The 18,155-nt window shown below is 35.6% G+C and overlaps 2 protein-coding genes across 2 annotated transcripts; both read right to left on the reverse strand.

Annotated features, from left to right (window-relative positions):
* Positions 1-5,506: 5,506 nt before the first annotated feature.
* On the reverse strand, positions 5,507-7,278 carry LOC107798665 (myb-related protein MYBAS1-like). Its single transcript, XM_016621681.2, has 4 exons — positions 7,164-7,278; positions 6,764-6,893; positions 6,532-6,632; positions 5,507-5,808 (listed from the first exon to the last, which is right to left on the reverse strand). The coding sequence occupies exons 1-4, from the start codon at positions 7,276-7,278 to the stop codon at positions 5,507-5,509; spliced, it is 648 nt and encodes a 215-aa protein (XP_016477167.1).
* A 1,581-nt stretch (positions 7,279-8,859) lies between these two features.
* On the reverse strand, positions 8,860-17,855 carry LOC107798666 (serine/threonine protein phosphatase 2A 57 kDa regulatory subunit B' beta isoform). The gene is made up of 2 exons (XM_016621682.2): positions 16,262-17,855; positions 8,860-9,493 (listed from the first exon to the last, which is right to left on the reverse strand). Exons 1-2 carry the CDS (start codon positions 17,438-17,440, stop codon positions 9,191-9,193), a joined length of 1,482 nt encoding a protein of 493 aa, XP_016477168.1. The 5' UTR covers positions 17,441-17,855; the 3' UTR covers positions 8,860-9,190.
* Between the last annotated feature and the right edge of the window lie 300 nt (positions 17,856-18,155).

The raw sequence follows: 18,155 nt of genomic DNA on the forward strand, positions 1-18,155 counted from the left end.
GAAATTGAATAAAACTAAATATATTTAAATACAACCAGATACATATGAATACAACATCGTACATGTAAAATAACTTGAATAATTATGAATACATATAAGTTTCTTTGAATGCATATTGATACAATAACAATTACCTTTTCGTGTCGTGTATCTGATATTTTTTTTGCAGCGACTTCCTTTACATTGACACATGAAGAATCATTCATAGGTTTTTTCATCTTTGAAACAACTGAATTTTTTGTTTCTTTTGAAGATTTCTCAACTTGGACTTCTTTCTACTTGTCATTGTGTAATTTAGTTCTTCTCTGTGAAACTGTAGTTGCTGACTTACCTGCAAAATCCTACTCCCCTTGAGTTATTTGCAACGAGAAAGAGGGCCCATTAAAATTGAGAATTTTGATGGGTATACCTCTGGTTATCATCTTGTGTGGCGTTGAATCCACCATTGAAGAGAAAAATCAAAGCTTCCTGGTGATTAAACAATACCAATGTTTATTGGTTCAGAAATTTATGAAAAATCGGTATAAAAATTAGAGAACCAAAATAATGATATCAAAGTTCGAAGAAGTAAACTTACCAGGAGAAAACAAATCAGCAGTAAAACATTGATTTAAGATATATTTTGAATGTGAGATTGATAATGACGGAGAAATAGAGAATTTGTGTGGGAGAAGAGTTATGAAACGTGAGTTTGTGGGAGAAGAGAGTAAAGTGTTTGCAAAAAGAGAGAGAGAATGTGTTTAGAGCAGATATACGGTGATTATGTGAGAGAAAATACTAAAAAGGAGAGAGAAAAATATTATTTAGCATATATGGTGCCTTAAATATAGGATGTAACTATAATTAGATATTTTGCTATAAAGGATAAAAGGTATTTATAGGATATAATATTTTAAAATAATATTTATTTAAAATAAATAGGGTACTAAGGTTTCCTATAGGTTGTAAAATTTCCAATATTAATTAGGAGACTCACGAGTTAAGTTTCTCTATATCAATAAAGGCATAATTATGTTGTGGAAACAAGCTGGAAGTTGGTCCGATAACATGAGGATTTTCAACGACGATCCGCTTAATTCCGCAAAAGGAGAAATTCCATAAGTCACTTTAACTAGAAAAATAACAAAAAGATTAGATGGTTCCTAAATGGAAAGTTAAGCTTAGCTATGAGAAAACCTTGTCATCACCAGATTTGGTAATCTCCTTAACCATTTTAATAATCTTTTGAGCAACTAGCTTTTGATCAGCTTATCTATCTGTTCAACTAATTATATTATAATCAAAGAAAAATAATTAAAAAAAATGCTTATTAGGAGACAAAATGAACTGAATAGAGGATGCAGTTCTACTTAATTAAGTTGTTTGTCACAGTCCAATACCCAACCAACTTGTTTGTTCATTATTTTTCTTTATTTTTTTTAGAAATAATTGCTCCTATATAATAACCATTTGTTAATGACAAATGACATTATCAAGTTGCTTTTTGCACTTTATATCCGCATTGTCTAACTTGCTTACTTAACATGCTGAGATAGAAGAAAGATGTTTTAGTTTATTTATTTATTTTTAGTAGGATGGATAAATGGATGTGATTTTAAAGAATTATCCAATGGTTTTTTTTAAATTAAAATGGTATTATCATCTCCTTAATTAGAAGTTAGAAGCATAGGGTTCCCATTTTTTGTAAAAGTTCACTGTACTTAGACTACAAAGAATATGTTGAATACTTATCTTAATTCGGATGACATTATTTTCAATATGGTGGTGAATGTACTTTAACTTACTTGATGACCTATGTAAGGATTAAAATATTGCATGTCATCTGTATATTTTCCTAAAAAAAAACGTGCAGATATTTTAAATTATATAATTAAGAATGAAACTCGGATCAATCCTATTATTGTGAACTAGTGTGTTTGCTTCTATTGATATACCACGGTAATGTGAAGATTTCAACTTTATGGATTCTAAATTTAGAACGACAATTTCAAGTGTCAATAAATAGGTTCTAAGTTTAATATTTGTACGTATTTAAAGAAATTTTTAACACTAAAACACTGTTTGAGTGAAAATTATTGAGTTCGGTCAAATCGTAGCTAGACCTCTAGCTCCGCCCCGATTTATTATATAGCTAGAGTGAGATCCTTTTTCCCTCTCTAGGGTATTCGAGCTAGTTTGAATCCTAACAATAACAATAAAAAGTTTTAGTAGAATATATTATCGGCGGAGAAATAGGTCATCGAGAGACTAACCAATAAGTATCGAAGAGTATGCGTGGTGAATAGTTGATATTCTTTAATTTATTCTTAATTAGAGATCTAGTGGTTCGATTACTAGAAATCGGAAACTTTTCTATAGATTTACTTGATGCGAATCAAAATTAATCGGAATATTGAGCTTCGAAATCGGATAATAAAACTGTAAAATGATTTATTTTTTTTAGTTCAGATCAAGTGCATGATCTATATAGTTGAATCAAATTGTCAACATGATCATAAAAATGCAAGAATATAGGTGTAAGCTGCAGCTCTACAACCAAATGGTTCTTAAACGTTGAATTCTCTAGATCAACATAATGCCAAGGTCATGTTTCCAACAACAACAATAATAATAATAAATAAATAAATAAAAGAGCTAAGTTTTAGTTTATTTCTCCAGGTACTTGATGGAAAATTTCTGCTTTACAATTGATATTTATATGATTTATGTTTCTATATATTTCTAGTGAAATGCGTATTTCTTTCTCCTGTGGAGTTTAATATAAATTCAATATTTCAAAAAAATTCTCTTATATAATGTAATCATAATATTTCCTTATTCTTAGATCTCTATTACAACTTGATGTTGCTTATGCTTTACTTTTATGATTAACTTGTTGTTACTGCTTCTTTTCCATTGACTTCTTTAATACTATATTTCTTTATCTAATCTGTTGTCAGTGGCGAAGCTACAAAATTCGTCAAGGGTGTTCATATCTGAAAGAAGTAAAAAATCTCCTTACAAAGGTTGCTCAATATATGTTATATACATCTAAAATCTAATAATTTACTTATATATAGTGTAATTTTTCGTAATATTTCGACGAAGGGTGGTCAATTGATCACCCTTAGCAAAAGATAACTTCGTCCTTAACTGTGACTATGCTTGCCTTGAATCGAGAGTTTATCGGAAACAACCCCTCTACCTGTAGAAGGTCCCTATTCAGACCTCACTTAGAGCGTTTCACTATATATATAGAAGCTAAAAAAGGCTATCCTAAGCAATTGCAATTCTTTTGATACATTCGGGTAATTAAACATTTCACAATTATGAAACTTAATTTATTGTTATAACTTGGATTTTTCAAAACACATGAAAGCGGTTTCCAACGCTACTAGACATGATGGCATGAAACTCGATTACGTACGCTGGTTGTTCGTCCACTTCAAACGCTGGTTCACCCCAACATTCCCCTTTTGTCCAATTGTTGCTGAGCAATTTTTGGATATCAAACGGACCTCCCCAGAAGGTAATTTTAATGTGGCCGATTTCTTCTCTTTTGCAATTAATTTCGCTACAGCACCCGCTGCTCTAGCTAATTGTTGTTGATGTTGTTATTGTAGAATGTAATCATAATTTACTCAATTATCCAAAAAAACATGTGAAATATCAAATGTGCTTATGAACAACCAATTAGTGCAAAACGGCTTTTGGGGTTTATTAATTTCTTCTTTTTTAGTTTTGGTATCAGTTAGAGCTGTCAAAACGGGCCAGCGCAGCCCAGCCCAGCATAGCCCAAGCCTCGTGGGCTTTTAAATTTGGTGGGCTAGGACGGGCTGGCCCGCCATATGATTGGACATTAAAATGGCTAGCCCAACCTAGCCCTAAGAGGCCGCGGACTGGGGCGGGCCGAACCTTCAACTTTAGAAAAAAGAATTTCTTTAAATCCTTAAAAAAAAATTCGTGACGTAGTTGATTAATTATATAAACAACTTCTGTTTGCTTTAGAGCGTTCAAAAAGCTTGATATTTGACGAGGAATCTCGTAATTGAAATATAAATTCTTTATATCTCTAGCTCTTTTTTTTTAAAGTTACATGAATATTTTCTTAATACTTTTCTTTCATTTTCCTCAAATTCAGAGATTGCTTCGATAAGTTTATATGCTGAGGTTTTCTAATTTAGGATTAATATCATTTGCCGATTTCATTATTATAGTCCATAAAATTTTTAAAATTCCTGAAATTTGTTATTGGTCAAATTTTTTTGTATGTATTTAAGATTGATCTTTTTCTATACTGAAGAGCAGTTTAAATATTAATAATATATTAAAGTAATCCAAATTGATCATTGACCGCTCAAAGTAATATTTTCTTTTGAAAAAAAATATTATTATTGACCACCTGAAAATTTTTGAGTTCGTTATTAATTAAGCAAAAGAAAAACTAATTTTGTCGTATTACATGCATGCCAAAAATTTAAATTGTAGTTGATATGGAAGGGTAAATGAGCAATCTAGGGTTAGGTAATGGAGATTATAGTTAATAGTTATTTTAGTTTTATTTTTTTAAAATATTTAATTGTTAATTAATTTGAATTTAATTAATTTTTGGCCCACGAGCCAGCCCAAACCCAGCCTCAAAAGCTAGCGGACTAACTTGGACCGGGTTTATTAGCCTCAGTTTTAAATGGACTCAAAAAATCCTAGCCAATTCTACCCAAGTAACAGGCTGGGTTGGGCTGGCTTCACGGGCCGGGCCCATTTTGACGGCTCTAGTATCGGTCTAACTTGTAGAGCCAAGTTCATCACTACTAAATATAGAATATGCACATTAATCGCCTGTCATTTCCCCTTTAAATGCCCTCTTGCATTTTTCTATTCTTTTATCCTTCTTCGTCTTTAATTTAGTAAACAAAAAAAAAAAAACAATAATAATAATACACGAAAGTAAGCTAATAAGCATGTGACAATAATGTGCCCAAAATGGATAAGGATTTAACTTAGGGCAAAGATTACTTCTAGCTCGCGGTCGAAACTGTTTATATTCGGTAGCTGCAAAGTGTATAAATTTTTTATGTTTTATTGTATGTAACATACAAAAATGAATATATATAAAAAAATATTTAATTTTTTTTGGAGCCATTATTTTGAGAGCGGCTATACAGTGTCATTTTCTCTTTAACTAACTTGTATTCACCGACCTTGTAAATAATTTTGCCACTATCAATATAAGTTAATATATCATCCCAGGTTACCTGCTTTATTTTTTAAATAACTATTTCACTTATCATGCCTGTTATTTTTAGATATCTTTTAGGTGAGATAATACCATAAAAATTCTTTTACGCTGTATAAAAGTTACATTCACACTTGTCTGTCTATAAAAGTTAAACTCAATAAATAATTAGAATGAACAAAATGTACATGATTCTTGTTCCTTAAGATTTTCCCACCTTCAAATGAAGAAATTACATTCACACTTGTCTGTCTATATATAATTCAAACTCTTTCTTTCTTCTTTTTACTACTATTCCCATATAGAAGATGAAGTATCATCCCATGTACTAAAACTATTATTATTATCTTCAGAAAAACACTGAGGATAACATGAACATATGTTTAATCTACAAAGGTACATATGATGTTCCATTTGACTTTGTTCATATGTCCAACTTGGTATCCAATCTGGTAATGCTGTTTCCTTCGACGAGTGATCAATGCTATAATTAGAAACTTCCATTTCAGTTAAAGAATCAGCAGAGGAACAATCATCTTTTCCAAATGATGATTTTAATTCTGAATTAGAACTTGTATTGCTTCCTGAGCATTCTGTAAGACAGAAACAAATATTTATTAGTTAAGGGATATGGATATATAGGGAACATAGAGAGTGAAAAACGACAACTCAGTGCACAAAGTATCCCGTATTTATTCAAGGTCGGGGGAAGGGTTGTTCCTCAAGGGGGTGTGATGTAGGCAGCCTACCCTAATGCAAGCATCATTGGCTGATTTCACGGCTCAAACGCGTGACCTATAGGTCACACGGAGACAACTTGACCGTTGCTCCAATGCTCCCCTTCGTGGAAGGACCGCACTCCAAATAGGTGTGTGATATAGGCAGCATACCCTAATGCAAGCATCAATGGCTTATTTCACCCCTCGAACACGTGACCTATAGGTCACACGGAGACAACTTGATCGTTGCTCCAATACTCTCCTTCGGGGAAGGGCCGCACTCTAATGGGGGGTGTGATATAGGCAGCCTACCCTGATGCAAGCATCAGTGACTGATTTCACGGCTCGAACACGTGACCTATAGGCCACACGGAGACAACTTGACCGTTGCTCCAATACTCCCCTTTGGGGAAGGGCCGCATCCCAAAGGGGTGTGATGTAGGCAGCGTACCCTGATGCAAGCATCAGTGGCTGATTTCACGGCTCGAACACGTGACTTATATGTCACATGAAGACAATTTAACCGTTGCTCCAAGACTCCACTTCAGAATATATCGAGAGAGATGTGAGAATTATATATTAAGCAGAATATTGGACCTTGTTCATAAATCAGTGCTTTCTTTCTTAAGTGACTTCTCCAATAGTTCTTTATTTCATTATCAGTTCTTCCTGGCAATTGTTTAGCAATCTTTGACCACCTGTAATGTTAAAAACACTAAATTTAATAATCAAAGTGAAATAGAAAAAGGGCATCATATATTAATAGTATAAAGCATTTTTACAACCTTTTTTTTCTTTAACATGAAATATAGAAGGAAGATTAATTTACTTGTTTCCAAACTGTTTCTGAAGTTTAACAATTAAACGTTCTTCATCTTCACTAATATGGCCATGTTTTAAATTGGGTCTGAGGTAATTCATCCATCTCAATCTGCAGCTTTTTCCACTTCTCCTTAGCCCTGCATGCAACCAAATTTTGTACATTAGTTAAAATATGACGCTTTTTATCAAAGGAGGATGCAATGCAATTCCATCCATCGAGTTGAACTGAATCCAGTATTTTTTAAACGACATACACAAATATGTGAAATAAATCACTAAACTTTCAACAAATACTAGGTTGTGGACTCATATTTTCAAAAGCGCGATGAATTCAGTATAAGAACATAAACAATGAACCAATCAAATATAAATCCTGAATCCGCCTATGAGCTGAATCATATATATACCTGAAGCCTTTGCTAAGGCATCCCAACGACGTTCACCTAAAATGGCAACAATAGATGCCAGTCTCTCGTCTTCCTCTTCGAACCAAGGTCCCTTTCGTAGTTTTTCTTGTTGCATGGTTAGTTGCAATTGGAAAGCCATGTATTATATGCTATGGTTGTAGAAACTTGAGAAAGTGACACTCCTTATATAGTAAACAAAATTAGGTAATTTGCATATGACAAAAATTGGGGGGTATAAACTAACTAGAAGATCCAACCTGGCAAAGTAGGTGGATAACACTAGTTTGTGGAAACACCACCATTGGCTTTGATACATTCATCCTCTTGAGGATTCTATTAGGTCATCAAAAAGGATTTAATTATTTTGAAAAATTTATATTTTTGGTTGCTTCCAAAAATAATAACCGACAAAATATATATTTTTTGTATACAGTCAGACCTCTCTATAATAGCATCTCCTATATAATAGTCATTCACTATAAAAGCCAAGTTTTTCAATGTCCTCTGTAACAACACTTCACTATAGCAGCAAAAGCAAATGAGACTGTTATAGAGAGGTTTGACTATGTATATGTATTATATACATATTTTATATGCTTTTTGACTAGTGAATGTAATTAGTCTCTGCCGACCGGCTAATTTTGTACTTTGCCCTTTAATATTTCAGTTTCAATTTTGATACCTAATGGGAGTTCTATCTCCCTTTATTGCATCACTAGTTTTGGTATAGTACCCCAAAGGTTCTGTTATAGAACTCCTTAATACCATACAGTTTGTATAAAGAATTTCTCTTATTTCATTAAAATAATGTGGAAACTTGAACTTTGAATATGCATGCGGTCACATTGTAAAGAAAACACAAAGATAAGCATATATAATTAATGCTTTAGAGCATAAGCAGAAATCCAAAAGATGTATCTGCCCAAATCTTTCCTCAAAGCTTTCTGTGGGGGCATTTCAGTTCTTAATGTTTGCAGCTTTGTTTGAGTTGAGACACTTGGACAAGTTGAAACATAGCACTATTGAGAAAGCCTAAATCATTAGGAAGGACGTGGAAGTCGAGAATTAGGATTGTAGATTAGGAGGTAGTCGATCGTTCTTCTTTTCATTCCTGTAGTCGAAGTAGTAGTCTCGTATTTCCTTGTTTTAGATTTCTATTACTACACGCTATTTCTTTTGCTTCAATTTTCTTAATCTTGGTGCTACTGCTTCTCATGGCTTCTTCACTTCTATATTTCCTTTTCACTATTTCCAGGATTTTGCTTTCCTTGAGCCGATGATCTATCCAAAACAGCCTCTCTGCCTTCACAAGATAGGGGGGGGGGGGGGGTAAGCTCTACGTACACACTACCCTTCCCAGAACCCTGATTGAACTGTGATTACCTTGAAACAAGTACTGTGATTGAACAAGGAGGAGCTTCTCTTTTATAACACTTTCAAGAACATCTAATGAATTGAACTTCCTACCTATCATATTCAAGATAACGATCCAGTAGCTGTACAGAATAAAAGAGAGAGAAAAAAAGGACAACTTCTTTCCAGAAAAGGAAAAACAATATGTTCAGAAGTTTAAGAACAAGAGGCAGAATTGTTCCTTTTGCAAACATTATCTGGAGAAGTACTTTTTCCTTTGGGTTTTGCCCCCTCCATCCAGATTACTACTCACCAATGCCATTGCCTACGGATAAGACGTGTAAAACTGTAAAATAATTGTATAATAATGTAACTTCTAGCTCGAGAGAGTTCATTGCAAAAATAGAAATTTCTCTTAAGAGGAAAATTATAGAACAAATTACACGATACTTCCACAAACCATTCTTGAGCTGCAGCACACGACTAGTGATTATCAAATACATACTTGAGTTACACCCTGCTGCATTGCCTGTCATCATCTTCAAAGAACAAAAAACAGGAGAAAAATGAATACCACTATAACAGAAGAGCAAGGTTGATGCATGCATCCAGTTTTGAATTTGGCATGTCTAATCCTGCGTTTAATGGAACAGGAATGGCAATCGACATGCCCTTTACCCTCCTTGTGAGGCAGCAGCTGCTAATCTCTTCCATCTCAACTCTCGCTGCTTTTCCAGCTCAGTGGCCCGGGCTGCTTTCTCGGCATACTGTTTTTGGCAATCTTCAAACAGATCAGCGTCCATTTCCAGGAACATTTTGCGGACATTTACTGTCAGCCCATGGACGGCCTGATTCCAATGACTCCTTATATTCTTTTCCAGAGCCTCGAAAATTATTGGTAAAATGACATTCCGATTCTGGGCAATCAGACCCACAATGTGCTCATTATTCCATAAAAATAAGGCTCGTTCTGCAACCTGAAACATAGATGTACTTCAGAGATACCTCAAAGAGATTCAAACTGCCTTTTCATAGTTCTGAGATTCCTCCTCAGTAAAAAAACAAAAAGTAAACAACCTCGGGATTAATCTGTATCCTGCCTTACTACAAAAACATCTTTCAACAAAAAGATGCTGCATATAAACAATTAAGCATAAACACAACTTTATCACCACATATTTCATTGGCAGCAAAGAATTTCAAGCCTATACATGCACATGGTTCTGCTATCCGCTCTCTGATTTCTGGGTCGATTGTACTATTCGGGTAGCCGGATCACAGAAATCTCGAATCTCAGACAAATGCTTTTAAATAAAATTAGATACAAGGTGCCCAAAATGGTTAACAGTGGCATTATTACACAGAAAAGCTCCATCTCTAACAACTACTGGTTGAATTTAAAACTACTTTTTATAGCACTGACATCGGGTCAGCTTCGGTGCACCTCGACTAATCACACCATTGCTATCTCCCGCTAGCACATGTACCTAGTAACTCTATCCACCAAGGCAACGTAGATAGATGAAAAGAATTATCCTACTGTTGCCTCGGCTAGAATTCGAACCCTAATTCCCAGTCACTGAGAGCTAGGAATGTAACTTTTCAGGTAGACAAAAATGAAAAAAGACAGCCGATACCCGAAGCTTAAATGAAGAAAGGACAAGTCAAATCTGTTATTAGCAGTTACACTTCTAAGGAAAAGAAGAAATATAAAATTCTGAGACTGGGATTGAAATAAAGTTCCAAGATGTGACTCAGCCTATACAAGCTCTAATTGCCCACAGAGGTTTCTCTCAACCAGAGGCATTCGGAGGAAAGAAAATTCAACAAACTGGTATTCAGGAAACAGAGCCATGTACACACTCAAAAACAAAACAAGAAGTGTTTGAGGCATTACCATTTATCTTAAGGCCTTAAAACTCTAGTTTAACAATATTCACATCTCTTTAAGGCTTAAATCACAGTTGCTCCCCATGCTCCAAACACTAACTTCAATCCTATAGCTATTATTTTTATTTCTCTCTCCTTTTTTACAACTTTAAGGTGAACTTCATAATTTTTTAGAAAGTATTCACAAGCATAATAAGGTAGTACGCCATTTTCCAGTATATGGCATTTCATACAGATACATTTGTTTATGGAAAACAAATTAATCTGTTTAAAGAGAAAAAAGAATCCATATGACAGAACAAGATGCCCTCACTGCCTCAAGTAACACAATAAGAGGATAAAAAACAAAAAGATACTCTGGACAAGGAATGTGCGTCACTCCCTTCAAAGACAGAAGACCGACTAACGGTATCAGAAACAATCTTTTTCTAGAGTCATTGGTAAACAAAGATTTTATTGTCCGTACCATAACTGGAAGTGTGATCTTGACTAGAAGACAATCTGTGAATATGCCAATACACCATGCAATAGAGAGTGTAGCACTCCTTTCTAGGACCTTAAGGGCCACGAATTTAATGAACAAGTACTAGCTCAAGCTGCTGGATGAGTCATGACACATCTTCAAATGATTACAAACAATTATCCTCCATGAACTCCGACCAAAAGGTCAAAACATAGGAAAACATACATGGGATCCATGCTACATTTGCAATTATACAAAAGCTATGAGAAATAGCAGCACTACACCTGCTAACTTACAGCAAGTCACAGGCTTAAGTCTATGATGAATGGAGACCATGTGAAAGCTTTACTTTGGAAGGAACCGTAACGCAGACAGACAAACACCTATACTGACCCTAAGCTGAACCAAATAAGAGAAGCAAGATTTACAAACATAGAAACTTGTGGCTTCATACAGGGCTTGAATTATCCATTTAACTTTTAAGTGCTAAAAAATACCTGAATTAGGATAATTTTTGTAAATCACTTACTCTTTCTGTATCTTTGGAGTCTCTAACTCTATGCCATCTTTTTTTTTTTTTTGGGTTTCCCACCCGGTGTCCGGTATCCAAATGGGCCCCAACTAATCCAGATTTGTGCGCTCCCTACCAGGATATTTTTCATTCCCAAGGCTCGACATCATACCTATGGTTAAGAGTGAAGAGATTTTATCCACCTCACTACAACCCTTGGTGGCGTCTCTATGCCATCTTGAAAGCTCTTTTAAGTAGTATAAGCTCTATTCTATTTGCAATTATACAAAAGCAATGAGAAATAGCAGCACTATACCTGCTAACTTATAGAAAGTCACAGGCTTAAGTCTATTATGAATGGAGACCATGTGAAAGCTTTACTATGGAAGGAACCTTACTTTCCAGAAAAATGGATACAGACAAACGCCTATACTGACCCTTAAGCTGAATCAAATAAGAGAAGCAAGATTTACAAACATAGAGACTTGGGGCTTTAAACAGGGTTTGACTTATCCATTTAAGTGAAGAACAAGGCCTAAATTAGGATGATTTTCATAAATCGCTTACTCTTTCTGTATGATTTGTAGTATCTATGCCATCGTTTCATTTTCTTGGTTTCCCACTCAGTGTTTGGTACCTACCATAGGGGTCCAGACTAATCTGGATTCGTGTCGCGTAAGGCCCATTAAAGGGAGAAGCGCTCCCTAACAGGATTGTTTCCATTCCCAGGGCTCAACTCGAGATCTCTGATTAAGGGTGAAGGGATCTTATTATAAATTTTGGATAAGCTTATCCCCCCCCCCCCCAAAAAAAAACCTCCCTCCACTCAGGAGAAGGCCAGAAGCAAACAAAGAGTGGTCCAAGAGAATAAAGTGTTGCGCCCATTCTTTTCTTTCATAGCGGGACCAAGCGTGTCAAGATATGTAGACAACTTGAGATCATGAGTAGAATCTAAAAGGATAAGAAGATCATCTGGCATGGTACAATCTAGATTACATGAACTTTTTATATAGAATCACCTATTTATGCTAATAACACCAACTGAAACTATAAAATCGGAAAGTAAAAGTTAATGGATAGATGGGTAACTAAACTCCCAACACTGGCCAAACTTAGGATCATCGAAACTAGCTTAATGCAAACTCATATTGCATAAACACCTCGAGACAATGTCTCCCCTCCTTTTACCAAGCCAAAGGTCCCCTTTAAACTGATGAGATTACTTTCTGTCTCCTCTCTTACTAAGTTCAACAATTCAATATAATGGAAAAGAAGATAGATTAAATGGTTTCTACTAGACTACTAATCTCTGCGCCAAAAAACAATGAATTAGCAGGTAACCTATCATCTTCGTTACCAACAAATTCTTTATAAAAAAGATATTTGAGTATAACTTAATTTTCCACAACCTCCTTCCTTGCCAGAGCTTTTATTTCTGTAACTTAAATTTTGAACTCTTTATAACTTCATGATCTCACTCATACCCACACTATTTCTGTGTAACTGGAGTCTCTAGCATATCTGACAACAGCAAGCAACATATTGTCCTGCAACTAAAAGAATGAACCTTCACATTCAAGAGTAGATGAAGAATTTGCACCAACCAAAAGTGGTGAAAGAGCAACAACTCCATAGACTTTTTCTTTTGTGGGTAAAGATGGTAAACAAGATCTTACTATGCAATGAAGTGCTTTCAGTGCTTTGACTCCAACGGCTAAGGAAATAAGTAGTTCAATCTCTTACTCCGTCTTCAGTTTTCAGATAGGCATTATATCCGTCAAAAGCAGGAATCTACTTATGACCAAACACAAGAATTAAGCTAAGAAAACTGTTATGCTCACACTCAAAAAACAACGATAAGTGATCTTTTTTATATTGGAATATTGTTGGCATTAAGATGGTTCCATGTTTCCTTTATGACATTAGCTATGAAAAGAGTATGACTATAGTGGTGATAAATTCCTAATTGTGAGAGTAAGATAAATTATCTGGACAACCTAAAAGGCACACCAAGATAGTTAATTTGAGATAAGCATAGTATGTCTAATCATAGGGGATGATAATCTAATAGGTGATGTGATGGGACCTCTCAATAGGACGGTACTTGGTTTTGATAAAATATATAGCATCGCAATATAATACAGAAGCAAAAACAAAAGAGTAGATCAAATCAAGGATGGGAGGTGACCCTAAGAAGAAGCAAAAAACTGCAATGATTAAGGAATTGGAGAGGAAGCGTAATTGTTTCAAAATTTGGGAACCGACTAAAACAAAGATTCTTTCAAGATATGGGAGGTTTCAAGGCCCGTCTATGGGACCTGATTCAACTAGATGGTCCCTAATGCATAGTTGACACAAGTTCCTGGCTACATCATTAACTTCTTTCTTTTTCTGGCCATGATAAATGATGTGGAGTAGTTATGTTGCATAAAAAGTAGCACATTTTTGTTGGTCAATCAATTGAAAGTTGTTTCGACCCAACATAATTTGCAGTGAAGGGGTGTGAACATCTCTAAGATAGATGCTTTTTTTAATAACCATGGTGTCGCGGCCAGCTTTTGCGCACCTCGATTAATTCCACGGGATACCTGCTACCTCCCACCAGCAATAGGTACCAGGTAACTTTGCGCACCTCTACAATAGGATGTTTATTGTGAGAAAGAGATGCAGAAGACACCAATGATCTCTTTCTGCATTGCCCTATTGTTTCCCAAATATGGAATCAGTTCTTTTGCATCCTTGGAATTAAACGGGTCATGCCAAAACTTTCCAAAGCTATTGTTGTGCTGGACAACGGGCCTAGCAACAGTAGAAGAAGGACATGGAACACCATCCCTACCCGTGGTTGGTCGGTGGTCTGGAAGGATAAGAATAAATGATTTGAAAGGAAAAGGAAAAAAAGATGCTTTGAAAGCATATTACTTAGATTTTAACTCTGGGCTCAAATCCAAAGGTATTCTCTCTAGGATTTTGGTGCAAATGAAAAATATTTATGGTGTTCACAATCTGATAGAGTTCCTCAGTTCCTTCCAGGATTAGACAGGTTGATCAAGCAGTTGAGCTTTTTCTAATCTTACACTGTAAATAGCTAGTGCTGCAATATAATCTTATTTATATATCAAAAAAATCACAAGGCAGCAACTTGGACCACTAATCACATTTAAGTGTGGAAATTTAATATCCCCTTGTGGGTTCTTATAAACGATATAAAAGAAATCACTCAAGGAAATATGAATTCCTAACAACTTTAAAGAAAGTTGAATTTGCTTCTACTAGATTTATAGTATTTCCTCCATCTCTTCTGAACAAGGTTGATGCCAAGGGATTAAAGTGATAACCATTACATACCGAAGCACTCAACTATTCATAAGAGTTGATGAGACTAAAGCACCTTTTAGATTTAGGAGCTTCACAGAATTCTAACGGGAAGTTGTCAACACATAACTAAGGTAAATTCTGAAGGATAAAAGGAGCAAAGTGAGTCAGTTAACATATATGCTACCTTTTCAACAAAAAAAAAAGGGTGAGTCAGTTAATGCAAATGCACCTATAAAAAGCCGGAACGTTTATCCCGCTCATACACTTCCTATGGAGAATGATGGTCAAGTGAGAGCTCTATATTTGGATAGCTATGATAAGTATAAAATAGCCAAACTTCCATACACTTGTTACTGTCAATTGTATGACCCCCTCCCCCTCCCCTTTATCTAGTAAGCATTGTCGATTGTATGCCCCTTGGTGCATGACAAAATGAGGATAAGACTAGATGTAACAAGGACTATAGTTACCGGAAGCTAGAAAAGATAAGGTAACAAAATTCCATCTATCTCACTCGGAGAATAAGACTATGGTGAAGAGAAAAAAATGTTACAAGAGACTCCCTACCAATAAAAATTGCAATAAGCTCCACATATAACAGCATAAAGTAACTTGAGAAACACTCGCAATAGAGAAATTGCCTACAAATATAAAAAAGGAAGTAGCTTATATTATAGTTATGCGTGAGATAGCAACTAACTTGAAAAGTTAGTAACTTTGGCAGGCAAGAGTTTTCATCTAAGAACCATCTTCTTCATTTTCTTTCACCAAGATCATACGTAGGCAGATGATCTTTTGAAAATGACACACCTAAAGATTGTTGTCAAAGGTTTGTCTAAAGCGCGCTTAAGCCCTAAAGCTAGGTGCAAAACAAACTGAGCATTTCACCTCGCTTAGTCGACGCTCTACTCCAGTCACCAAGGCGCTAAGGCGTAAACTTCATTGCAAATAGAAGTTGTTTTAAAGAGATGATGCTAAACAATAAAAAATTCACTTAATTGTACTTTTTAACATCCTTTGTCCATATAATTGCTATTTATGGTCATAATTATTGTTCTCGATTTTCATTTTTCTCCTTCATTTGCGTCTTTATTAAAGTCCACGCCTTATTTGAGCTTTACGTTTAAAGCTCCAACATACCTCATTGATATTTTGCACCTTTCGCCTTCAAAAAGGTTGCACCTAAAAGAGAAAATGAGAAAAGAGAGAAAAGGAAACACCTTTTGCTATCTTACCAATCAAAGACAGAAAGTATAATCAAGAAATTTTCTATTTTTCTAAAGTTAATATAATCTACAAAGCAAATGTACCCAGCAACCGTTTCTCTAAAGTAAAATATGTTGAGAAAAGTTCAGTACACAAGCAGTATACAATAGTAGGGAATCCAGACAAAAGTATGATTCGATAATAGTACCAATCATGACTGGGTATGTTGTTGTAACAAAGGAAATTAAAAAAAAAAAAAAAAAAAGCCATAAAAGAGTTACTAAATGCATACACTAAATTAACAACCAAGGAATAAGGTAAATGGTGGCAATTAATGATTTTGAAGTTTCTCCTGACCTGGAAGTGCGGGCTGTTAAGGCAACGAGCAATCTGTCGAAAAAGAGGAACCATGCAGCGCTGAAATTCAGCAGCTTGCGTGGCTTCCAGCACTTCTTCGAGTTCCCCAAGAAAGAGAACTTCCTTTTGGCAATTAGTGACAGGCCAGTACTTCAACAAACCCCTTATAACTGTATCAGCCAACTTGTAATCCTTCTCCACGAACTGAACAATACAATACGACAGCTGCTGATGATACATTGCAATCGGTTTCGGCTTGTGAAGCGGTATGAGAGCTCGAACAAGGAAAAGCTTATGTTCCTCTTTCATTGGCAACGCGAAACCATTTATAATACTCCCTAAAATCTCCAAAAGCTCACCTATCCCACTGTGCCTCTCCGTCTCATATATAAACCTATAAAAGATATTATTAATCGCCTTCCTTATAAACGGCCTATGCACCATAAACTTCCCATATATCCGATGAAGTATCGTTTTCAAATACTCTCTCTCCCTCGGGTCCTCCGACTCAAACAAATCCAATAACTTCAACACGAACGAATGATCAATAAACCTCTTAGCCACCTTAGTATCAGTATCCGACGAAACTATATACCTCAATAACAACTCGTATACCAACTGTAAATGTGGCCAAGATGGCTCGAGATACTGTTCTTCCTCCTCAGGTTCCACATTTTCCGACCCTGTATTCTCATGGGACGCAGGAGGCAAGCACCGGAATATATTAAGAGGTATCATTTTCTTCACCATTTCTTCTTGATTAGTTTCAGTGATTTTGATAGCACCAGACTGAATGCAATCCACAAGTTCAACTAGGGTTTGTCGTTTGATCTCTTTTTCCCTAACGAATTTCATAGTATCGTTGAAATCAAATTGGTAGCAACAAACCTGAAGTTTCCTTAAGAACAAATTCTGCCGTTCAGCCATTGGCACGTCCTTCAACAATGGAAGGTTCTCGATTGTTCCCGGCGCTGGAACTGCCGCCGCCGACGACGACATCACCGTCTGCTGCGTCGAATTGTTCATCATTCCGGCGCCAGTTCCGGTGCCTCTAGAAGCGTGGTTCACCACTACATTGGATGTTGAAACCGACCCGGAGCTCCGATTACCCGACCCAAAATCCGACGGGTCCGATTTCGGCACCTTCTTGTGCCCTCGCTTTATAATCTTATTCAACATACTCCTTCCTTTTTCTCTCCTCCAATCAATATGGAAAAAAAATAACCCTAAATTTTTACGTTATTAGCATATCAAACATGAAAATGAAAAACATATTTTCCTTTTTCCTCAGATCAACTATAATTTAGAGCACTTGATTTTTTTTGCAATGTGCTAATTATTATTCTTTTTTTTAAAAATGCGGATCTACATAAAGAATTGTAGAGCGAGGAGAAATTGAATAGGTGGATAGGAGGGGCGATTAAACGGCGTCCGAGGGAGGAAGTTGATCGGACGGAAATGGATATTCCGGCGATCAATCGGAGAGAATGGAGGGAGAGATGTAAATAGAGAGAATAAAGAGATATTGGAGAAGAAGAGAGAGAGAGAAAGTGACGAAAGTGGAGATAATTTAAAATGGAGGGACTAAAAGAATGATTGCAAAATGTGCTTTCTTTTGAATTTACCTTGATTTTTTTTTTCTTCGGTTTTATTTCCTTTCTTGTTCATATATTTTTTTATTTGGTTTTCCTCCTGTTCCGCTGTCCGCTATCCGCACCGAAACCGATTATATTGATTTTCGTCACGTAGGATCCCATTTGAAGCGCTCAAACCTCAAACATCTGATCAAAAAAAGAGCAGCTTATGTGTTCATCACATACTTTGGTGGTTCCCTCAAAAGATTTATTAATTAGACCATATTTTCTTACCATTTTTTGCCTCACGAGGAGTTATG

Source organism: Nicotiana tabacum, chromosome 10 (genome assembly GCF_000715075.1).
Source record: "Nicotiana tabacum cultivar K326 chromosome 10, ASM71507v2, whole genome shotgun sequence".
Lineage (NCBI taxonomy): Eukaryota > Viridiplantae > Streptophyta > Magnoliopsida > Solanales > Solanaceae > Nicotiana > Nicotiana tabacum.